At 38.6% G+C, this 25,413-nt stretch overlaps 1 protein-coding gene across 1 annotated transcript in view; it reads right to left on the bottom strand.

The window, feature by feature from the left end:
* Positions 1 to 25,413, bottom strand: part of NCKAP5 (NCK associated protein 5) — a 352,741-nt gene that overhangs the window by 56,142 nt on the left and 271,186 nt on the right. The window contains exons 11-13 of the mRNA XM_058840560.1: positions 7,973 to 8,077; positions 4,327 to 4,515; positions 18 to 3,862 (exon numbers count right to left, since the gene is read on the bottom strand). Coding sequence (XP_058696543.1) covers positions 18 to 3,862; positions 4,327 to 4,515; positions 7,973 to 8,077 — 4,139 coding nt within the window. The remainder of the gene's footprint in view (positions 1 to 17; positions 3,863 to 4,326; positions 4,516 to 7,972; positions 8,078 to 25,413) is intronic.

The following is a 25,413-nucleotide window of genomic DNA, read 5'->3' as shown; positions in this document are numbered from 1 at the left end:
GTGTTCTGGAGTTTTACCTGTTTAAAAGCTCTCTCATAAAGCTGTCTTTTGGTGAATAGGCAGCTGTGGTAGAACCTCTGACTTGTTCACACTCAATCTCACCAGGAGGCTCTTGGGAAGGTTTCATAATTTTGCTCTCCATGGCTAAAATGTCACCATCCTCTGTTTTCCTGTTAATCTCATTTTCCATTTCACAGTGTTGTTCAGTTTTCTTCTTTTCTTTTCTTCTCTCTAATTTTGCCTGCTTAATTCCAAATCCTGAAACTTTTGTGTCCTTTTTTTCCACCTTAGTTTTAGGAACATCAGTCTTCCTGCTACTCAGTGCTGGGAGCTTACTCTTTCGGAAGCCAAACCAACTGGCTATGGAAGGTCCAGTCTTTTGCTTAGTCTCCACAGTGGGGGATTTGGTTTGTCCCTGACCCTTTTGCACATTTTCTTGAATGCATAACATGACTTTCTCCTCTATTGTAGGTTGCAGAGATGGTGAACTCAATAGATCATTAACCTTCTCAGAGGTTTCTGCTAATTTTAAAGACATTTGCTGTCTTCGTGACTTTGTTGTTTCCGGTTTATGAGGACACTTTACTCCATCAAAGCTTTGGAATGACAAAATTTGTTTGGAAGATACAGTAGCTGAGGCTTCTGACTCCAATTCTGCTGACAAAACACTTTTTTTACCTAGAGCTTCATGCTTAAAGCTTTCAGTGCTTTTCTCACTCTGCACAGATAGACTGTGTGCATCTTTCTGAGGAAATGGTTTGCTTCCATCACACTTTGAAGCGCTGTGAAACTGGTCTGCTTTTGGAGATGATCTGAAGGGTAATTTGCTTGGGCTTCCATGCTGGCTATTGCAACTACTCATATTTCCAAGAGAGCCTTGTCTAGGATAAGGATTTTCTGTGGGTTTAGTAGAACATAAAAGAGCCTCTGGTGCCACTGCTGTCCCAGGAGTAGCCTTGATTTGAAGCCCTTCCATGGCTGAGTTCTGCCTTGTTAGAGAATTCCCTCTGTCAGAAGTGTTTGTAATAATCTGAGTCCGTACTTTCCCAAGACCTTCTGTCACAGGGGCAGATGGCTTCTCCCCTGTGTGAACGCTGAAACTCTGACTACGAGCTTTCGCTCCATTCATGCCCAGAGCTGGCTTCAAGTGCGACTTGTTGCTAGAAGAAACAGACCTCTTAACAAATTTGTTTTCTAATCCATCTCCTCTGTCTACCACCAAGTTGCAGCCTTCATGTGAATGAGCTGATGCTACATCCATACTAAATTCCACAGCACAATTATTTTTAACTTCAGTATCAGACCTGGAGTCCTTTAATTCCGTGCCCGTTGCACCTTTGGTGGTTACACACACAGACTCACTTTGTTTGTACTTCCTGGGACTCACATTACTTTTGGAAGCTGCATTTATACTGTCTTTTTCCTGCTTCCCTGGTACTGTAGAGCTCTTGCGGAGAAGCTGGGGAGATTTGACAAATAACTTCAGTCCTACAGGGAGACGGGTTTTCATTCCTCTCTCGTTAGAGTTTTGAGAGGCATGTGCAGCATCACCGGCATGAAACAGCGCTGATGGGAAATTGTTTACCTGAGATAGCAAAGGCTCACTTGTGCTCGTCGTATGACATTGAGGAATTGTGGGCAGAATGTTTGGCGTCTCTTGTAGCTGATCCAACCCACTGTCACTGGAAATATTGTTTTTGCTGGAATATGTGTCTTGTGAAGGAGTTGTTTCCAGTGACGGACAGCCTAGAGAAAAGGACCTGGCTGTTTGAAAATCTGTGCTGGAATACTCACGATTCCTGTGGTGACCCACCTGATTAGGGTTTTTTGGGCAGACTTGCTTTGTGGAAGCTTTGGAAAGTCCTTGGCATGCACTGTTGGATTGCTGAGATGTGCATTTATTTTGCATAATTCCTTCTGCATTTTCTTGAAGGTAAGGTAATTCAATTTTGGCCCCAGAAGATATATTTTTTGCTTGCATTTCATGACTAGATTGATTATGAAAGCCAGAGTTCACAGTTGCTTTTAATGGAGAAGATTTCAGTACATTTTTTGCTGTTTCAGTGGGACCAGCTCCTCCTAACTTTACAGCTAGGGGTGGAGAATTAGCATAATTAGGCCGAATCAACAGGGATGTTGACCTGCCTGGAGGAAGGGGTGGGGATGGAGACCGGGCTTCTACAGTAGCTAAATCACAATGAAAGTCTCTGGTTGGAGGTTCCCCATAGCTGCTGGGCTCTATAAGGTGCTGAGGCAACAGTGGCGGTGCTGAACTCTGACTCTTTGGATACTTTGACCCATCTCCTCTGCCAGGACGTTTCAAGTCAGGCAGGGGGTGGGCAGGGGGCTTTGGAACCTGAAACTCGACTTTTGAATCAAAACGACGAGGTGGGCTTTGAGCCTTTTTGAATCTTGAAAGCTTTACAGGTGGCAGAGCAGGTGATTTCTCAAGGGCTGTGGGGCCCACCGACAGAGCTACAGGTGCCTCCCCACTCTCAGTCATCACAGTTTTTTGGGGAGAAAATTTACCTCTGCTGGGTATTTTAGTTACATTTGGCTTCTGAGTGATTCCTGCATGCACAGAGGAGCTTGAATTTGCCTTGTATGATGCATCATACACTGGCTTCACCAGTTTTTGTCGTGAAGTATTTTGCTGTGTCACTCTTCCGCAGCGTGAAGATTCACCACAGGTCAGGGGGACACCTGTATTTTTATTCCCTGTGTTATCTTCAAGAGTATTTTTCCCAGTTTCATCTTCCTGGCTTTCTAAAGCAGTGTAGTTTCTAGCATTGAGTCCTGGCTGCAAATCACTTCTTCCCTGAGGTATAAGTTCAGTGTATTCTGCACTGGATGTAGTTTGTGGCTGGTTGATTGAAATCTCATTTCTTGTTACGGTGACAACTCCAGTTTGATGTGAGCTGAATTCAATCGGCTCACCATCCTTAGCATCATATATTACTGTAATGCACTCTTCAGAAGAGGTCTTTTTTATAACCTTTTGTTGTTTAATGAAATTACATGTCTTCGGCCTAATGTCTGAGTGAACAGATATCTGGTTCTCTTCTTTATCAGTAGATACAAACTCAGAATTCTCTGTGACTTTGAGCAAGTCAGAGGTCTTTGTATACTTCTCAGGAAAGGGAGTTGCTAATAAATCTGAGGGACTTCTCTCATCACTGCTTTCTATATGCAATTCATCCAAGACTTCATTGTCATCAGTGTCTGAAAGCTGAAAATTAAAGTCCTTCCAGCCCCTATTAGAATGGCCTTGATTTAACTGTAACTCAGGCAGTTTTTCTCTGGTGCATGATTTTACTTCTTCCTGAAATCCACTGACAAAACTAGTCAATTTCTCAGGTCTTTCCTTTGAATTAAAAAATGAACTTCTTTCTGGCAAATGTTTCCTATTAGGATCCCAGTCAAAGAGACTGTCGGAAATGCTGTGAGTTAACTTGTTACAATAGGTCCTGCAGTCTTTGCTTGGAACTTCCTGCAGCAACAGTAAGGATGAGGAGTCATCATCTGCATCATCATGTGAATCTGAATCATAAGAGAAAGTTTTATTGTGTTCAATGCAAATACTTCCCATTTCCATTGGCTTACAATGAGTCTGTTCATTATGGCCACCACACTTAATTCCAGGGGAATATATTCCTTCATTGGAGTTCATGCAATCTTTGTAGCCCCATTTTGATATTACTGAAGGTGGTTCAAGTAATATTTTTTTCTCCTGCAATTTTTTCAGCCCTTCTAAGATATGGTTTTCCTTGATACGAGTTGGAGGTAGATCATCTGCAGGACTTGAGAGGTTGCTTGGGAGCGAAGAACCAAGGCTTATTCTTTTATCCCATCTCACGGATGACTGTCAAAAGAAAATAAAAATCACTTGTGTTACTCACAAGTGCTGTCAATAAAAGTGTTACCATTTTGGTAAAGAGATAGAGGAGTTGCATAAGGGCATTCCATTCCATTCTTTGCTATTTATAGCAAAGTCCTTTTTTAATAAAGGATTTCACAGTGGTGTGAAGGCTGCAGTGCATTAAAAACCTGTAGGAAAAACAATATGAATGGAAGGATTAAGATAAAGAAGAAGAGCAGTTTGGACTATGAAAGGCAGAATAAATGTCTGAACAAATGAGGAGACTGTAAGTAAGCTGGAGTGATAAAGGAATCGCTAAAAAAATTACAGGAGGTGGTAAAAGTTTAGTGACAAGTGTTTCGATACAAAAGAGAAAAGTAAAAAAACTTCTGAAACAGGCAGCTTTTCAATTAATCTTGTTTCAGATTAACTTCAAGTAATACATGAATAAAATTAATTTGATTTACCCTTTTGCTTGTCTTTCCGTCATTCCAAGTGTAGGAGGAACCACTGGAATATTCACTGCAAGCACTTGAGAGGGAGAGTTCACTGCTACTGCAGCTGCTCCGAGGATACAGGCGGCTAGAGCCTGTCATATTTAATTGACTCTGGCATTTCAAGACAGGTATGCTGGATTTCATATTCTGCTGGCATTCCTAAAATATGAGAAGAAATTGAAATATCTTATGGGCGGAAAATGATCATTTAAATTCCCCTTGATTAAGAATGGCAAAGAAAAAGCAAGTAAGCCACTTACGCCCTCCTCTCATGCAATTTAGCGTCTGGTGAATTCAATACAGAGAACTAAATTTAAAATTGCTAGCAATTTCATTTGTCAAGGGGAAAAAAATCCACAATCCTCAATGTTTTCTTTATTCTTGGACTAGTATTCTGCTTTTCTTATGGTAAAGATTATTCTGAGTCTATTTGAATTGTGCTTCATACATAAGCAGCGTGCGCCAGTAAGATACAGAAAACAAAGTTATAAGAATACAAGTACATCTTGACAACTGCATTATAGCCCCACAATGTAACAGATGAGGCTGCACAGCCTGGACAAGGTAAATTAATTTAGTGTCCTGAGCAGAATGTCCACTGAGAATGGAATCTCTCCATTACAGTCTAATTTTGGTTTCCTATCTAGTTCAAAGCTTTGTCTAAGAAACTCTCTGACGTAGGACAATCCATCTTCGTGTCGCTCGCAGACAGCTGAAGCCTCTTGCTTATGCAATTTATTGACACTTTATGGCTGCCTTTAGTACTTGTGTAGTTATCACCCCTTTCCAAATGCAATTTCAGCTGACTGTGACTAAGTGCCAGCTTTGAGGAAGAGAGTAATGAAGAGTAGATAGCACTTTAGGTAAAATATTAAACCTCTGTAGGAGTAGCTAGGATACCTTTAATTTGTTTTCAAACTAATACTTTGAGCCTAACAGCATTGGAACTTCTTTAGTGTTAAGTGCTTGCATTCTTCTCCAGTTTCCTTACAGAATCAGACATCATTTTAATTACCAGGAACACCAGACATGACTACATGAAAAGAGGTTGTAATGAGGTGGAGGTCAGTCTCTTCTCTCAGGTAGAAACTGACATGACAAGAGGAAAAAACCTCAAGTTGTGCCAGGGGACATTTAGATCAGATATTAGGAAAAATTCCTTCACTAAAAGAGTTAAGCTACGGAGCAGGGAAGTGGTTGAGTCACCATCCCTGGGGGGATTTAAAAGCTGTGTAGATGTGGCACCTGGGGACACGGTTTAGTGGTGAGATTGACACTGCTGGATTAATGGCTGGACTCAGTGATCTCAAGGGACCTTTCCACCCAGTAGTGGGTGAAAGGCTGGATTTGATGATCTTAATCATAAAGGTCTTTTCCATCCAAAGTGGATCTACGATTCTGTGCCTTCATTTCATGAACCTCCCTTTTGGATTTCATTAAGGCAAACAGAAACAATATTTACTGATTTTTGTATGTAGATATACTTCAAATTAATGTTGCTTAAATGAAGAATCTATACTTAGGAAGAAACAAGAAATCTAAAGTTATTAAATCCATAAAAAAGTTATCAAGGCTGCGTATGCCCCAGACACAGCTTCTTCATGGAAATCTTTGGAACAGCACTCAGTTTGTAGGCACTTCTCATGCACTGACATGTTTGTTGGCCTTCTAACTTCTTCCATTTATTCCCCCATGTTCCTCCCATTTATTACTACTGGGGTTGAACCTTTTTTCAGCTGAATGGGAGAGAGCAGAATTTTTACTGCTGAGGAGTTCATCAGTACAGCTGTTCATCGCTCAACTGACATCATAATGTTCTCGTTTTGACAAACGTAACTACAGGGCAAATCATTATTCTTCGTCACAGGCAAAACCTGTGAATGGGAAAATCATTTAGAGGCACCAAGAGCACATTTCACCTCTGGGAATTATTGGTACATGCTCTCCTAGGAAGTCAAATGGATGCAGGAGGAACAGCCTTTAAATCCAGTGACTCTGGGAAGAATACGTCTTTCAGCACCACAGGCAGGCTGATGCCTGTGTTTTTGCCTCTGAGGTGGATTTTCTTGCTTTGTTGAGACAAATGAGTTTATTTCTGGCACTGTGGTTCCCCTGGGAGATCCCCTGCCCTCAGACTCCTCAGCTGTGGCAGTGTCACTCCTGGGGAGGGTGACTGCACAGAGGCCAGCGGCAGCAGCTGCTTGCTCTGGCTCTTGCTCTGCATTTTGGCTCTGGCATTGGGAAAACACATCACATGGAATTCTGCCCTTTATCCTGAGCTGTGCCCCAGCCATCACAGCATTCATGGGAAGGACACCTGTAAATCCTCTCCTTTAAGAATCTCAGGCAGGAGGAAAGAGATCACAGCACAGTGACAAGTATGGCCTTCCTGTCACCTTCAGCTAGTCTGAGAGCCCCTCCATCCTCTCACTTTGTTTCCTTTGCACCTAAGACAGGAGAAAGGCATTTGGTCCCACAGTTTCAGCAATGGGGAAAAATGGAGCTATCTAAGCAAAGCAAAGGAACAGTGTATTACTGTAATCATCTTTAAGAGAGGAGAAAATGTGCAAAAAATATGATGCCACTCCAGATTATGAAGTTGGGTATCTACTCAATTTCTAGATTGCGTTCAGGTCACTTAAGAGAGTGGAGTTTTCCCCTTCAATTTGCCTTTATTCTGTAAATTATTCAAGAAAGTACTTTGAATAGCATGTTTATGATGCATTAATTAAATACATTTAATTTGCATATGGCTCTATTAACTGACATGGTGAAAATTTAATTTTTTGTAATCATGACTCTTTAGGCATTACATTTAATGAAATTAGAGTAAAAAGGCCTGAATGTAGTATTACAGTTTAAAAATGTAATTTTCACTAGAAATCAGAGAAAATTGAAATAATCAGATCATTAAAGACACAAAACTCTATATTAGAGCAACTTAACCTGAAGGCTTAATTAAATATAATGCAAAAGGTTGTTAGCATTTTTGTGAACCTTTGAAACAATGTCTTTTCATTAAAGTAGGTATTATAAGGGAGATTACATTTTTGTTGACACTACTATACTTCAAGATCAAAGGCACAAGAAGGTTCAATGTTCTGTTCTTGTACTCTTTGTTTCCCTGTATGTGATTTTTGTTTTTTAAGCTACTTTTCTCTTTGACAATGAAACATGAAAGCCACGCTGGCGAACGTTTTGCCAAATAAGCACAAAGCTCACTCCGTCTGGAAAAAAAATGCAGAGCCCATGAATTTTTAAAAGTTCATACATAATATATCATAAAAGTAGGATGAATAATACGGGGCATGGGCTTTAATAAAAAGCTCCTTGACCATTTCTCAGAGATTCTGAGATGTAATCAATACCCAAAAAGGTGTACCGGGGACATTGCTAAGATTTACGCTTTTTTTGCACACAGTGACACTATCTGCTCACTATATCAACCGAGGACACAATATTGAATTTCAGAGAACAGAAGGAAGTAAAAGCATTGTTATCTGCCTCAACAGTGTTTCAATTCAGAGATCAGCTTTATGGCTCTTCCCTGACACCAGACTTCAGAGGAGAAAAGGAGGTTCCAAATGAGGGGAACAAGGGCAGCACAAACACTCACCAGCATTTGAGCATCAGCATTTCGAGCTTGCACCAGGCTTCGGTTTCGTTCTACTTCTGAAAGCAAATCCCCAGATGAGAGGTCCAAGATGCGTGTATGGAGTTTCTGGGGGGGCAGAAGGGAAGAAGCAAAGCATAAGCATTTGTCAGATATTCAGCAGATCAGCATTTTTAAAATTCCAAACTCTGCTGTTAAATTTCAAGGGAAATGAAGAGCCTGAGGTAAAAGAGGATTTGTTCTAATTTGAAATGTTGCTCTTTGTGCTTACTTTGTCCGAGACTTCCTGTCTGGAGGACAGATCATTCTTCATCCAAAACGAACTCTACTTTTTCTTCTAGTCACTGCTTTGCAACTTATCATTACTTCACACACAATAATAACAAATGAACATGAGTCCCACCATTATCCACAGAGTTTGACAGGTTTCAGGAAAAAAGCATAAAAATGAACTACAAAATTAACATTTATAAATCAATCAACATGTTAATGTTGTTTTATTTACGAGCTGTTACACCTTGCATGAATGATTGCAAAAGTGACCCTATTTTTAACCAGCATTGATCTGCTGAAGGCCTCCTCTGCACACATTTTAACTCAAAGTCATTAATGTCATCTGTTAGGAACAATTAATGTGAATAGAAAATAATTGCATCAGGGAGCTGGGGACTCAGAGGATTTTGTGCATTAATATTCACATGCTCTTCGATTACATACAGAGTTCTCAGTTTTGCTTGGAAGGATGCCTAAGCTTGTGCCTTTCCCTCCGTGTTCACCTGTACACTAATTCTAGGGCTTTCACTCTGCATTAAGCCTGGTTTGGTTTAATTGCAGTTTCAATAAAATCCATGATTTATGTGAATGCCTCAGCCAATGACTTCAAAAGAAAAAAATATCTGCAGTCTTGTTAGTCCTGAGGCAACACACCATGTAACAGGGAGTATGGGTCTGACTCACGGCCCACTGAAATCAGTGAAAACGGACTAAAAAAATAAAACCCAAGAAAAAAGAACTTTGGATCAGGTTCTTTTCACTTTCCCATTCATTCTCCAGGCTTGCAACCTAAGAGACCACATCTACCTCCCTCAACTTGGAGGAACAAACAGTGCAGACCCTGCCAGAAGCTTTGCCAGTGGACTCTGTGAGGGATGCAAACCATGAGATTTGTCAAGGCTGTGTGAGTGCCCCATCACCCTGTCCTTCCAAAAGGGAGAAAAGCAAGATAATTCCTACAGCCTCTGTTGTCTGCATGCTCTGCTTCAGATATTCCAGACAATCTAGGGAATTTTTAAAAACCTTCTAATTATGAATTTGGGAGTCATTTCTCAAGAGTTACTTATTCTTCCAGGTTTATTAAGGAGTTACTGTCTGTTGCAGAGAGATTGTGGAAAATATTGTCAATTATCAATATTCGGTATAAATATGTATTATCCAATATATTGTTGGATAGACTAAAATGCTGCAAGCACCCAGTATCCAGGATACTTTTAATTATAAATATTAACTATATCCAGGCTATGTGTTTTTAACATCAGTGATGCCTGGTTATTCAGTGTGCACCTTTCAAAGTGCTACCACTGGTACTACTGTCAGGTGTTTGTTAAAGATTTAAACTCCAGGTAAAATGCCTGCCCAAAGTCACAGATTTACTGACTTTGTACATTTGTTCCTCTTGACAGTGATTGCAACTGCGCCACTGACCCACCAGAGAATTCCATTGTTTTCAGAACCAAGAGTCACTAGTGCTATGAACAAGTGGTTTGCAGACAAATTAATTACTTTCCCCAGGGAAACCAGTCACCTGAGACATTTTAGTGGAAGTTACAATAGTCAGATCTGCACGTTGGAGATGATGACTGGGAACATCTGAGATGGATGAATATTTATAGGTGAAAATGTATTTTCCCAGAAAAAAAAAGGATCCTAGAAATAGTGCTAAAGGAATTTTACAGTTGTAATACTGTCTTCCCATTTTTCCACTTTCCCATTTCATTGCTTAAATGGGAACATATAATAAAATTTCAATAAGGCAAACAAAATATTCCCCTACAATATAATCCAATGAAATTTAGTGTTACAGAATACAGAGTCTGTGTCAGTCATAAGAGCAGAGATCAGCCCAGCCAGAGCAGGCAGAAATCAGAAACTGTTTCTGACCAGTGATCAAACACAGCCCAGCTGGAAACAGCTCAGGGTTCTGGGGGTCCCTCCCAGTGGCTCAGTGACCAGAGGTGCTGGGCTGAACTGGGGTCACATTGTGTTTGAGACACCTTTGCCACTGCTCAACTCAGTGACTCTATAAAACTGCAGTACCAAAGGCAAATCAGCAAGCTAAAATGATTAACAAGGAAGGAAAGTGTGCTCTCAAGATGTATAATGTGATTATATTTCTGTATCAAATGAGATCATCACATTGGGAATATTCTTCCCCACACATATGCAAATAAACTAACAGAGGTGGTCAGCACAACGACTAGCATTAACAAACAGAATAATAAAGTTTGAGGCCATTAATTAAATATAATCACAGAGCACTCAAGCAAGTCATCCAATTACAAAATAAAAGCATAAGAAAAAGTGTTTCTCTTTCATTTATTTTTCTTTTTCCTCCTCCATTGTCTAATTAAAGAATGGGGAAAACTCTGGTATTTGTTAAGAAAACTCATTAATGATGCATTTAAAATCAAGTAACAGATTGTGCTAACTTTGTGTCTTCATTCTGATTTCTTCTCAGATACACAAAATGTACTGTGTCCTTTATGGTTATTTTCAGATGACAGTCACATAACTAGATCAAGGAGCTACTGCTGCCTTGAAAATTGTAGAGTATTAAGATCACTCTTGATGCTATCATGACACAAAGCAACAAAAGGAAGGCCACTGCACAGATTGGCTTCCACAGAAGAGATCACATCACTGTAAATGAATACTTAAATATGAAACTGAGGAGTTACAACTATAAATCCAAGTTATCTGCCCCATTTGTTGATGCCCTGTTTAATGATAAGGGGAAAATGAGCAATATTTAGAGGTGCTGGGGAGCACCTGGACCCCTCTGGAAACAGGAAAGGATCAGAATCACTGGGCTGCAGACCTGAAAATCCATATGGAACTGAATACAGCATGGACTGGGCCAACTTCCTTGGCCAAACACCTCGGGCAGGTGTGGACTAAAAAGTTTGTTACATCTTAGCTTGACTGGACCCATGTCTGTGCAGAAAGTGGGTGCTGAGAGGCCAGGACAGAAGAGAGGGGACTTCTCTGCAGATGCCTGTGACCAACAGCAGCAAAGTTCCTCCTTCAGCTGTGAGACTGATGCAGAAAAGGCAGTGCCCTTTGTGGTTCAATGCCAAGATTAACTCCTGTAACCCACATGAAAAATAAAAACAAAGTAATTGATAATTTAGGTGGAAACCTATTATATCAAGTGCAATAGGAAATACAATTATCTGGCAGGCAGATAACCAATCCATCAACCAGAAGGCCAGTTTCCCTTCCCCCAGCAGCATTCTTATTAAGACTTTCTAGGAAGATAAAAGAAAGCTACTACCTGCTGGCACAAGGCAATATTACAGAGACTCCCCTAACCATTGTGCCTTTTGACTCTATCTCTGCAGAATATCTATCAGTTCCCATCTCCTCTTTAAACATCTAATGGTCTGCAGCATTGCCAGAAAATTTTCAATGAATTATGCCAAAGAGTACACAGCTCTCCAATATTGGATGAGTTAATTGCTATTAAATCAATTGGCTTTGCTTTTCTCACATGAGCCAAAGTCTATCATTCACAGGAAGAAAATTCTCTCTCTAGATACCAAGGGGACATTTTCATCCTGCTGCTCCATGCCAAAGCTGTAAATGTTTGTTTGGTGTGTGTTGCCCTCTCCTGTCTTTGTTGTTTTTCAGGGTATCACAAACCTGAACAGACACATTCTGGCCTGCTTCCCTCTCACCCAGCCATTGAAATTGGGCTGGCAGGGAAAACCTTCCTTCATCATTTCCATTTCACTATAAAGACTGTAGGCCACAGAAGGAAAAAATGTTATTAGGCAAGATATTTATATAGTTTATGTGGAGGTATAATCACTCATTAAACAAAATCTTGATTTTTTAGTCTTTAGATATACATTTCAGAGGGGAGGTTCAGCTGGAGATGAGAACATCCTTTACCTATCCCACCAAAAGTTACCTAGAGTAGAACATGCACTGTTTCAAAAAACAAACTGTGAACTACTCATACACTAAATATTCTGGAATTAAGGAGAAAATTAAGTATAGTTAAGGAAAAAATAATTAAATCTCTGAAAAGTAGAAATCAATTTTGCCTTTAGACAAATAAGGCTTTGGAATAGATGGTCTTTTGACATATGGAAATTCTGCCTTCTAAAGAGAGTAGAACAAGTGGTTGTCAACAAGAACCAGCCAAATATGAAGCAAAAGTGAAAGCTGCAAGAAGATGCTTCCATTTTTTAAATTCTAATAATCACCAACATAGGAAATATACTTGCAACTGTACACTGTGTACGTACAGAAATTCTTGATGTGTTATTGTATATAATTGATATCACAAAACCAAAAGTATAATAATTATTTTCAGCTCTGGAAGTTATCTATTTAATAGAAAATTCAGAACTATTTCCTACTATTCACTTCCTATAAGCAGAACGTCATGGCTAACACTGTTCAAACTTTTTCATAAATGAAAACCAGGTCTAGTGAATGGTATCCTTGTCCATGGCAGGGAGGCTGGGAAGAGATGAGCTTTTAGGTCACTTCCAACACAAAGCAGTCCACAATTCTATGAAAATTATTCCTTCTCTTAATGTTGGGCCATGTTTAACCATTTACAAGACTGGGGCTAAAACTGGAGTGAGAAACTAACACCTTTTGACTGTTTAAAATACTCCTCCCTAATGCAAAGTAATTAGCTGTTCATCACTTAGAGCTCTAAAGGCTATAAATAAAGCTGTGCACAGGCAAGAACACCCAACTTCTGATTGTAAAGACAATGCACCACATCAAGCTAGTTTCTACATTTCTCTGTTGCTACAGACACCATTTCCAACAGACCAAGCTGTCAGTGAAGATATTTGATATTTGACAAAAGGCATGGAACATTCTACAGCTCAGTCTGGAACAGGCAAAGAAGCTCAGAAGTCTTACACCTTACAACTTGATTTAGTACCAGCATACACGTTGTCTTTCACATTTCACATTCTGTTCTGTCTTAGGGCCTGGCAGATTAACTCAGTTTTCTCTGTCTGTTGCTACAAGGGCTCTCTTCAGCTGTTCCCACAGGAGACCACCACCATAGCTGGTTGTAGTTATTTTTTGGTGGCAGGAAAGAGTTAACCCACAGTAGGTGAACCCCAGGATAACTCTTACAGTGGTCTGAGCAAACAGTTGGAGACTTTTTTTGATCCCACCAACAGTTATTTAAAATACAGGAAACAATCACAAACATGCAGCATTGCTCAGTGGTGATAGGAGGACGTGTTGTACATAAATAAATATTAAAGGATTAACTTTTAAATGAATTTCAGTAAGTTAAATGAGTTCTTAGTACAAAATAAAAAAAAAAAAGGGAAGTTTTCAGCTAGTCCTTAAATTTCAAGTGAAGTGTGTGCATCTAAACTTTCCATTAATCTAATAAAAATACTTCCATGGAGGTTCTAATTTGTTTCTTTCATCTGTTTTTGTTGTTTTTCCCTCCTACTGGGCACACTTTTCTAAAAAACCTTTACAGAAGATGCTGGACTTTAAATCCAACTCTGGAATTAGCAGGGGTTTGTCAGTTTGCTGGCAAATCCTCTGGGTGAGTTTACTGAGACTAAGGCAACATCCAAGACAAAGTACAAGGGGATGATACTAGAAACGTTTGTGTGGAAGATTAGGGTGCTAAAACAACATCAGAAAATCCTGCTAACAAGGCAATTCCAGCACAAAAGGAAAACAAAGATTTCATTTGCGTCTGCTGCAGAGTTTCCAAATTTGCAGCTCTCTTACTATTGAGCCATCCAGAGGTGGCAAAACTCAGTGAGTTAGACCCAAAGTAACTCCAAAGGCTGGAAATTTATATTCTAGGGTATAAATTGGGAGGTATTAAGCAGGCATTTGATGTACAAACACAAACAGCATAATCACTCCATATTCTTCAGACAGTTGAATACATTAATGTAAGGCTAAAATTACTCCTGTTCCAAATCTTTAGTTTTATTAATTTTTATAAACTGCTTTAGATAAAGGTTACATTGAAAGACACAAAGTAATCCCCTCTGATCCCAGTTTTCATTTTGTATGTCTATCAGTGTTTTCAAGCTCTAAGATTCCAAAGTGTTAGTTCTCATTTTAATACCACTATGGTTGGAGTCTGTAAATATTGCAGTAATATGAAAATGAGCTAATTTAATTTCTTAGGGAAATTCATGTATAAAGTTCCCTGTGGTTTGTAATTACCATAAAGTCAACAGTTTACATCAATGACCCAGTAATCAGCTACTCAGAACATGAATAATTAATGAAAAAATGTTTTCAACGAGCTTGCAAATGGAAGACTCCTTGGAGTATGGTGAAACAGCCGTGCTGTGAGAATAGTGATGTGCAGGAGTGGAGCCTTTTATTAAGTACATATTTGTATTTTATCTTGTATTTTTCTAAATGTCTTCCCATTGATGTCAATTCCACTGGACTAAATAAGAGCCAGCACCACCTTGGTGCTGTGAATTGTGGCAGCACCGAAGAGTGAAGGGCACATCCTGAACATCCTGACACCTGCTGTTGTTGCACTGTCCACAAATAAAACCATTTTGTTTTTAACACTTCAGCGTTGTCAGAAAGAGTATAGAAGACAACTTTATACTGAAGTCCTGTAACGAGGAAGAATTATACCATTAATCTTTTCTGGCATGTCCTACACATGCTATCTATGCTTCAGCAGTAAAAAGGTGGGCTGGTTTTTATTATTTCACTGTATTTAAGAAATGCTTTAATATAAAAACACAGGAGAAAAATTCTCACTTCTGCAACAGTCATTGCATTATCAATCCTTATATGATTAAAAGCTGCTCACTAATTTAAACCTGCTGCTAAACTGCTCATGGAATGACAGCCAGTGACAATCCTGGTAGCACAACATAACATTGGTCATTGCCTTTGTTATTCCTACAGTTTAAAATCCATTTTCACATTCACTTTCTGAATATGCCCCAAAATAATCTAAAGGAATTAGGCAGACCTTAGTGAGGTCTTCTTATTGACATTTTTGTTGATCATTGCTGGCTCTACTAGAATTGGAATCTACAGATCAATTCCCTTATTAGATTCATTCTCAGTGCTGCCATGATCATTTTATCACAGAAGCTGCTGCCATCAGATGCTGCTTTATCACTTTATAATGGGATAAGCTGAAGCTTTCCTCTGGCATATAACTGGAAATGATAACTGTCTGAATTGTAAATATTTCTTTCACAGATTTTCAAAAATATCCTAATTAAATACATTTTAAAACAGTTTTAAAAACTATTTTCAACTGGATTTACTTAAGCAGCAATAATTTTTTGTCCACAAGAAAATTCCAGTTCTCAAGGTGTTAAGCAAACCCCTAACACTGAAGAGTGACCTATTAATCACTTTCTTCTTGCTGAGCCTACAAGCCAGATGACAGAAGAAAGGAGGCTCAGAATGAAGATATGACAGAAAAATCAAAATGGTATCAGGAACAGTAGGAGTTTTATATGGACACACAAACACACATGCAAACACTCCAAAATAGCACACATAATACATACACACGGTTTGTCACAAGTATTTTATCTGGTTTTGAAAATATGCAGGGATGTGGTATTTTTAGTGAGGGTGGTGTTACAGCTCCTGTTGAGAGAGGAGTTCATCACATTAATTTAACTCTCCTATAAAATAAATTAGCTTTTTTATGGCCAGGTTGAACTACAGGGCTATGATTGTTATGTATTGCTACAATCTAAGTCTTAATGGCATTTCAGCCCTGTGGTGGTCAAACAGAAACCATTTCAAACCTTCTAAAGGCTATTAAAACATGTGCAGATGTCTGGAAAATTAATACTATTATCTAACACTAACCTTTTGCCTGTAGGAGGAAAAGGAGAGAGAAGGCTCAGGGAAGATGTTTTAGATCAATACATGGCAACCCAGGAGGGCAAGCTCCGTTTCACAGGGAAGTTCATTGGCTGTGAACGGGGGATTCAAGTGAGCAGATCCATCCTTATTTGGATTTCACTGAGAGCATTCATTTACTCAAACAAAAAAACCCAAAAAACTTAAGAGAGATTGGCATCATTTTTACAATCCTTCCTCATTGCTGTTTCCCAAGGTCCAGCAATATAGACACTGGAAAGATTCATTCATTTAAATGACAAGAGCATGAATTTGTCAAGGTTAATGTTGAACAAAGCATATTTTCCTTCCCTCAGTATTATGCATTAAAAAGTTTCTCCATTCCTCCTCTCTCTTTTTTTTTGCTTTTTTTTTCATGTGTGTAATACTGTTGAAATGTCATGTGGATTGAAAGGAGTTTAAAAGTAGGAGGAGAGTTGCAAGAAATAGTCTTATTGTTAGTTTAAGGCTTTTATATACATATTTTCTCCCCAACTCTAATGCATTGTTTTTGCCTCTGACAGAAGAATTTCTAATAAGAAGAGACTTTTTTCTTGAATACCTGGATACAAGGTACATGATTCCTTTTCCTCAAAGCACTTACTTATAAGTATGATTTAGAAAGAGTGAGTAGATTCCCAGCTGCTAGGAATTACTGGCTTCATTTCTCCTACTGAAATGAAAAGAATTTTAGCCAGGACAGGAATTACCCCATAGGCTTCCCAAGCGTTTACTGCTGTTCAGAAACAAAGGTTCTAGAGGGTCATAAATGTGCATTTCCAGTGGTGTTTCATTCTTGAAAGTCCCAAATCTGACCACAATATCTCCAGATGGCACTTCAAGTTCTTCAAGGTTTGTCCTGATACAGAATCCTAGGGCTTTGTGTAGGACACAGCACAACTCTGGACACCTGGTGATCTCAAGAAGCATCTCAAACCTTGGCTGCAGCCCTCTGGAATTCCACCAACCTACTCTGGAGTGATGAGAAACCATGGAAGGATGTCCCCATCATCCTGGCCATGCAGGCCAAGTCAGGCTGAAGCGCAGGTGAGGAGGGAGAGCTGGAACCAGCAAGGAGGGTGCAGGGGTGGCCTGAGAACACAGCCCTGCTCAGCTGCACCTCCCTCCTCTTGCCCCAGGCAGCAGGAGCACAGCAGATGGAAAATGAGAGATGCCAGTCACTGCTCCTGGCCTGACCTCTGCTCCTGGAAGGAAAGGCAAGGTGCCCTCCAAGCATTATTTAGGAGCTGAATTCACCTTGGGAGGGCTGGGCTAGGGCTGGCATGGGATGGCACAGAAAGTCCCCTCTCTCACCCTGCAGCTGGCCCAGGCTGGGAGTTTTACCTCTGGCTCAGGTGTGAGAGCTGCAAACCCTCTCAGCAGCTGTCTCTGCTCAGAAGAAGCTGTATCAACCAACTCTTGGATAGGAAGCTTGTGAATTGATGCTTTTTTCACTGTGGATAAAAGCAGGGCTTAAGGATGTATTATATAGGAATTTCAGAAGGGATCAGCTCCCATACTGGCAGTAGCCAGATTCTCAGAAGAGCTCAGCACAATGCCTGAGCACTTGAAAGTCTGGTCCCATGTGAATGAAGGACCTGAAGACCTAAATGAAAGGTTAAATCCATTTGTTATTCCCTCGGGAACAAGTGCCAGGTGAAAACTAGTGACAGGGCAGAGAGTACCCATATTTCTAATTATTGTCAAGATCTCCTAGGGATCATTTACTCAAATAAATCTAAGTGAGCCTCTAAAACACAATGCTGATCTCTGATTCATGTTCACCCTTGCAGTATCTATAATTCATAATAATTGTGTCTAGACCTGTGTCTGTGCCTGCATCTACTGTACAGGAAAAGTACACATGGCTTATTTAGAGAAAAACAATTAATAGTAATAGAAACTTTAAAAAAAAAAAGATTAAGCATTTCTGCTTTTAAAATATAACTGAATATAAAAATTTAGGATCAAAACACTACAAAATTAAGTAGCTCCTTTCTGAAATTGTATACCAGAAAGATGAGCTGAAGAGTGGGAGTATATTTGAGATTTTTAAAGCACTGCTATTAATTCATGATGCCATTACTTTGGCAGTCTGTTTTCCATACTTCTAATGCAGGAAGATGGAGCTTAATTCATAATGTTGAAGATGCCCTTGTGATGCACACAGGACACAGACAAATCACTGCCCCTTCCTGCACCCAGCCATCGCTCAGTGACTGATGGAACACAGCCTGCCCACATCTAGAGAAAGAAAGGAGCAGGCATAGAGTCTAAAAATGAAAAAAAATACAGAAAACCTCAAGCTGTCAATATCACATCGTTAAAGATTTAATGACAAAGGTAACTTTTCCTTTCAGCTCGTCCTTATCAAGAGAGATGCCCAGATGGTGATTTAAGAGTTAAGGCACTAATGGACTCTTCAGTTTCACTGAGCACCTCGTGCTGATTTTATCTTGCAATACAGTATTTCACATCCTCAGCGAAGTCTACAGAGATTTAGTCAATAGTGCCACGGCCTTTGGATGAGAATTTGAATCTTACCAGTATCCAAACTATCATTAAAGAAGATAGGTCATTTGGGAAACAAAGGAGAGCATTAGTAAAATTCAATACTAAAAGATGGTGTTGGATCTGTAGGTGTTTTATGATTCATTATGAGCAACATTTTATTCTAATTATCAACTCTGTCCTCTACGAGCAGTATCTGTAAGAATATACAAAAAAGTTATAATGTATATCACAGGAAAATTGTTTTTTTCCATAGCAGATGGCAACAGAAAATACCTTTTGAGTAATCTTATGTGCTTCAACCCACTTAGCATAATGTTAGTTTGTTTCATTTGATGGAATGTGTAATTTTACATTACTAGCAATTCACACTGGTCTGATATAATCTGAACTGTTTAAATGTTATGAAGCAGAGCACTTATTGGCACACCTATTTCTCAATAAAAGAGCCATGATTCTGTGTTGCTTCACATCTTCAAAGTGCTGTACTTAAATAACAGTAACAAAACCACAGTAATAAAGTAAAATATAAATGAGGTTTTGTAAGTATTGAGTGTAATAACAGATGAAATTAATCTATTATTTGTTTCATATGTGCTTTTGCATAGTTATCTTTTCTTCAAATCTCAAAGTTTTAAGAAAATAAAAATGAACTACATACTTAGCTCCATTAGTGCACTAGAAAGAAAATCATAGATCTGTAATAAGGGTTATAATTCCGTAGTGCTTTAGAATTTCAATAGATTCCCACTTTAGCACAAGGCAGAGCCCTTTAAATCTTTGAATTAATTTTATACATTCTTTTAGTATTCAATTTGAGAGTTACAGAGTGTGAAATATGTACCACGACGAGAAAACAATTAACCTGCACACCTGTTGTTTGAGCACACTGCATTTAAGCAGGACTTGCAGTAGCTACTATTTTATCCCACTGTGAAATCCAAAATGGGGGAGGCTTTAAAAGCTGACCTGATGATGTGAACTTGCACTTTTATATGTAACATGTGGCTTGTAGGTACTGTGACAACATTAAAACAAATCCATGCTAATTTTTGCTGTCAGAATGTCCATGAGAAAGATTTTTTTCCGTTTAGAAAGGAAATCTGAATGAGTCACTCATTACTTAAATGCAACAACTATATAGTAAAATAAATAAATTGCAAACTGCAAAACCAGAAACGTATCAGACAACACATGGATGTGTTGGTCACACAAAATATAGACACATGAGTAACTCAGTTTTCACTAAGTTCACAGCCAGTCTCTAAGCAGCCTCTGTACTCACACTTGACCATTTATGCAGGGATTCATATGGAAAGCTGCTAATAAATCTCGTTAATATATTCAACAAACAGAAGAGGCTGAAAGAGCAGCCACAATTTAAGCATTGCTGTAGGTTAAATATAATTGCATGGGTTAAAAAAGCATGTCTTTTTAATGTTTATTATAACAGGGAAGGTTTGAAAAGGAATACAGCAATATTCTTTTATACAGCAGAATTCCTTCCTTTTTAAAATTTATTCCCATATGGAATATACACAATAAATGAAAAAACATGAACAAAATCCTCGTACTTAATTACTCTGTCCACATACTTGCTTAGGGTTTCAAATTCCATATTGGATTCTTACCATCATGTGGATCATCACTGATAATAAAAATCTATGCATATAATAATGGAGAATTGTTGTTTAACTCAGTGTCAGTTGCTTATTTTTCTTTGTCTAAAAATTGGTAGTAAAATCTCACTTTTTTTGTCCGGGCCTGTCACATCAGTACAGCCCCACTATTCTCCTGACATGTGCTTACTCTGAAATACTCTCTTTGCTCTTGAATAATGCCTTTACATTTCTTCAAAACTTAAAAAATATTGCCCTCCTCAGTCAAAATCATTCATAAATACTTCACCAAGGATCACTTGTGGCTTTCCTGAAGATTATTTGCTCATTTGATTTGCCGGTTTCACTATCACTGCAGGAATTTATTTTCATCAAGATAATGGAAAGGACTTATTTTTAGACTTGGTAGCTGAAATTTATCTATTTAAAATTGTATCACAGAACGTCATGTTTGTGTTGATGTGGAAAGCCTTTCAGTGGTTTTCTGTAGAACCTCTCCAGACCAGTTAAAGTACTTGGACAGAGGAATGCTGAGCAGCTGGGGGTAATTTTCTCTTAAAAGCATTATCATGCTCATCAGAACTACATGCCCTGGGAGCTTAAGTTAATGTTTTGATTTTGTTTGAGAGCAAACTGGTAAGAATTGAATTGCTGAAATAAGGGACAGCAGTCTGACAAGAAGGTAAATCACTGAAACACAAATTACTGATGGAGCAGGGCTATCAGGCTGGTTGATCTAAGTCCCTCATAATAAAATACTGCTCTCCACTGACCCTCTCACTGTGCTTTGCTTTAGTTTGATCTGTGGTGAGGGATCTTGCCCTACCTCTCCTCTCATTCCACCATCTGTAACAAACATTTTTGTGTTCCTCTATCAGCCTGCCTATCTGGGAGCTCCTTCCAGGGCTGCATATCAGATACACCATCAAATTCTTTCAGGTATTGTGCTGCTGCTGCTGTGCATTCAAAACTAGAAATCATATGGCTTAGGGAGATTACATGGAGTTTCTCCAGAAGGAGAATGTTTCCTTTCCTTCCCTCATCACTTACATTTTTGGTCACCCATTCATCTAACCAATTGTCTCTCCTAAATATTTTATCTCTGTAATATTTCTTCAGCATATATTTGGCCCTGCAAACAGTGAAAGTTAGAAATGTGGTTTATAATGTATTATTACATGTTGATAATTTAAACTGAGATGAAATACAGACTTTCAAAGTTTTGTATTTCTGTCTTCTTGGGTATTATTGGTGAGGGAGGACATGGAACAAATAGTAAGTAGATAACATTTTACTGAGATAATGTAAGATTGGAAACATCACCATCCTCACATGAAGAATGTTCTTTAATTTTTTCTTTAAAGTATCAAAAAACTTGAGTGTCCCATACTAGATCACTGTCTTGATTCCTGATATACAGAATCATTCTTATAATTTCTCATGGCTACAAGGCTGGAGGCCCAAGAAGACCCTGGGGTAGGATCTTCATGACAGTAACTGTGCACTTTGGTAACCTTGACCTGGAGGAATCAATCCAGCAGGGCCATGGCCCGAAATCTTTTGTGAACCATAAATAAAATTCACTCCTACACTTCTTAAAAGGGGTTCTACTAGCAATGTAATTCTTGGATAAAGGCTAATGTTCTAGTTTAAACTTAATATATCTCAAACATACTGTACATTTATGCAATCACCTTCTTCTCTGTTGATACAGCCCTGGAGATTGCCTTAACTTGTAAGCAGAATTCAATTAGTGCTGAAGAAATTAGCAGATCTGGAATTAATTTCTCCTTCAAGCCACCAGCCCTGATTTCTGAGTAAGGAAATATTCACTACAGATGCTGCCACACCTTATTTATGTTTATATGTTTATAGAGGAGAAAAGGACAGACTTTGTTCTGGAGCTGGAACTTTCCTGAAGATTTGCAGAAAGGAGTGCCCTGACAATCTGATGGATGCAGAGGAATAAATGTGAAGTAAGCAAATAAGCAGGTCAGCTGCAGGACTTTCACAACTTTATATACAATTTGCTGATTTGGTATCAAGTTTTCCTGCTCCCTCGAGAGCCTGCAGGCACCTGACTTCTGTGAGAAGGAAATTCTACTGCTACTCGGCATATATGACATATACAACAATCAGTGGATCCTGACATGTACTTTGGAATGCTGACAAACTGTTCCCTGGCAGTGTGTGACCATCTTTAGGTTTAATTTCAAACCCTCAAACACCTGCCCTCTGAAACACTTAAATATTACACCACTGCTGTAAAGCAGTGCAACTTCACTTTTAACCTCCTGCATTCAGACTTCATCATGTCTAACGATGCCTGCACCAGAGGTCAGGCTCTGAGCCCAGACATTCCATCTCCTTTTGTCAGGTCTTAGGGCAATTAAGTGCCCTCTTCTTCTTCCCATATATAACAATGTCGTTGATGCAATTTACCCCTTCCTGCTAAGTTGTGCAACTGTTTCCATCACAGTCTGTACGGCCACGCTCTGTCTTGTACGTCAGGGCAGAGTTGGCAGGTTATTAACAGGGCTCACACCACTGCAGTCATCACAAAGTAATTATTATTTAACGTGACCACATGAGAATTCAACACTCTGTGCTGTAGAATTTTAAACAAAATTTTAGGTGTAAAATTAAACAGTGTGGATGGTCCATGAGTAATAAAGATAAGTAATTTAGCCAGAGAAACACAAGGAGAAAATAGATGCTTTAGGAGACATCCTTGCTTGGTTCTGGGGTTGATAAAGTAGAATTTTTATGATGGAAATAAAATGGCAATGAAAATATAGTTTAAGATCAGGGATACTGTAAATCTTATGATTAGAAATATTATCCTATACTTTCCCAACTATGAAAATTTTATTACTTATTTAATCAAATAAATCAACTCAATAAATTTTGCTACATGCCACTTTTTCATCCCTTTTCACTGAAAAATCCTGCATGGTTTATAAAAAACCCCAGTGACAACAAATTTCTGGGTGAGAAGTGAAAGCAAGACTTCTCCCATGGGAACAATTCATCTAGCAAACATCTTGAATTTATGTAGACAGAGCTATATAATATAAAAAAAAAAAAAAATTAAAAAGGGATATTTATAGGAAGGCAACCCCTGATCCCTGTGTTATCCCTTCAGCATCCTCCTCTATATCACTTCCACACATTTGTCTCTTCACTTCTAATTGGTTTGCCTCTACTCAGTTTTAAATCTTTGACTATTATCTCCAACTCTTTATCCTACTTGCAGATGAAGTACAAGGTAGGTCACTAAAATGGAGTTCCTGGTTTTCTTTCCCAACCCCTCTTGCTATGACAGGCAGAATTAAATATCTTTTTAGCAACCACATTAACAGAGGAAAATGAAGGCTGCTTGGGAAGAAGCTACTCTCTTCTGCTAGGTTTTAACTACAACTCTTGCTCTTTCTCAGATGGTGCAGACACAAAACACTTTTCCAAGGCTTCATCATTTTAAAAAAGCTGTTTCAGAGAGATTTTCTGAATATTATAAAATAACAATAATGAGAAATGGTAATCAGCCTTCTCCTTATTTATCTATTCTAGTACTGCCTCTGTAAATCACACACTTGAGCTACAAAGAATGTCCCCAGAAAGAGAGGGTAGCTCTTAAAACTGTCTACAGTATCAGAGGTGAAGAGATAAAAGCCTGAATTATCTTTTTATCCTCCTAAAAATTTGCATCAGAGACTGCATTACTTATCTTTTCATGACAGGAGTGACACAGCATCTCTGTCACTCCCTGCAGACACCAAAATTCAGGGTAGCAAAGAACTTACATGGCCACACACACAATCACAATATCTCAACACACATTGCTTCAAAAATGCTATTAAGCCCTTCAACTTCATAAGCACTTACACTTTTTATAAATGCATGAAAAAGTAATAATTTTAGCACCATTTCTACAGTGCAGGATTCCTGAGGCAGTCATAAAAGCCGTACTACATGAATTTAATTTTTTTTTTAATTGGTAGCAAAATTAGTGTTTCTTTTGAACTGTGTGAGAAGCAGGAGCAAAACCAACACAGTGCAATTGGTATGGTGTGCAGGCAATTACTCTGCAAATTCAAAACACTTGTACCAATCCATTCACTGGAAAAAAAATGTGAATGATCTGATTATCTAAGACATACGAGTCATGTGTTATTTGCTTGCAATCATACACACAAAGACCTAGGGCAATGGTGAAATCTACACTTAACTTTAAATTTTGTCTTAAAAAAAAAGAAATCTATGCTTCTGCTGAAATGTGAGAAGTCAAAATGTTTATGGTTTAAAAATAAGTTTATTCTGTAATACAAGAGTCTCCTAATGTCAAATATGGAATAATTTTATGGTAATATACAATGAAATCAGAGAGGCTGATATGCAGAAAAAGCAGCTAACATTACTTATTTTTAGCTTGTGCCCTCTACCATGACATTCTTCAAAATCTGTAATTTCTTTCACTTAGTGTGGCTACTCCTAGGATGAGATCAGCATTAAATAAAATTGAATTGTACTGTATCAGAAAGTACAGAAAAGGTGAAATCACTCCATTCCTCCACCCCCAGCTAGCAGAATTTGTCCATTCCCTTGATTGGGGTCATAATCTAACAGGAATGTCCTTAAGCACATATAACTTTTCTGTAGAGTGACACATTTAAACCAATATTTACCTCCTGCTCTAAATTTGGGCTGTGTGCACTTCCAAGAAGACATAATGCAAACTGTTCTTTAATTTTATGCAGGCACACAACAGTATTTGCTCAATTTCAGTCCTAAGAAAACATCCTTCTTCAGATGTTGTATCTCAGGCTGCAAGATCACAGACTACATATGCCATTTATTCCACTCTGGAGTATAATTAGAGGATAATTAAAATTCTGGAAACTCACAGATTTCCTGTTTTGTTTGGTTTGGGTATTTTTTTGTAAAATACGACATATGAAGTGTTTTAACAGAAGTTCTTCCTTTTCTAACGTACACTGCAACTTGTTCTCTGTTTTTTTTCTGTGAGTGGGTTAAAACATTTTGATAGCAAGAGAGCAGACATAGCAGCAAATTTTCCCCCAGAGAGATCTGGACTTTCTGAATGAACTTAATTCCCTTTTGTCCTCAGCCAATAATGTCAAATCAAGCAAAAAGGGGGGGGGGGAAAAGTCTATGTGCATTAGT

Source organism: Poecile atricapillus, chromosome 5 (genome assembly GCF_030490865.1).
Source record: "Poecile atricapillus isolate bPoeAtr1 chromosome 5, bPoeAtr1.hap1, whole genome shotgun sequence".
NCBI classification, from domain to species: domain Eukaryota; kingdom Metazoa; phylum Chordata; class Aves; order Passeriformes; family Paridae; genus Poecile; species Poecile atricapillus.
This window is presented reverse-complemented; position numbering and strand designations above follow the sequence as displayed.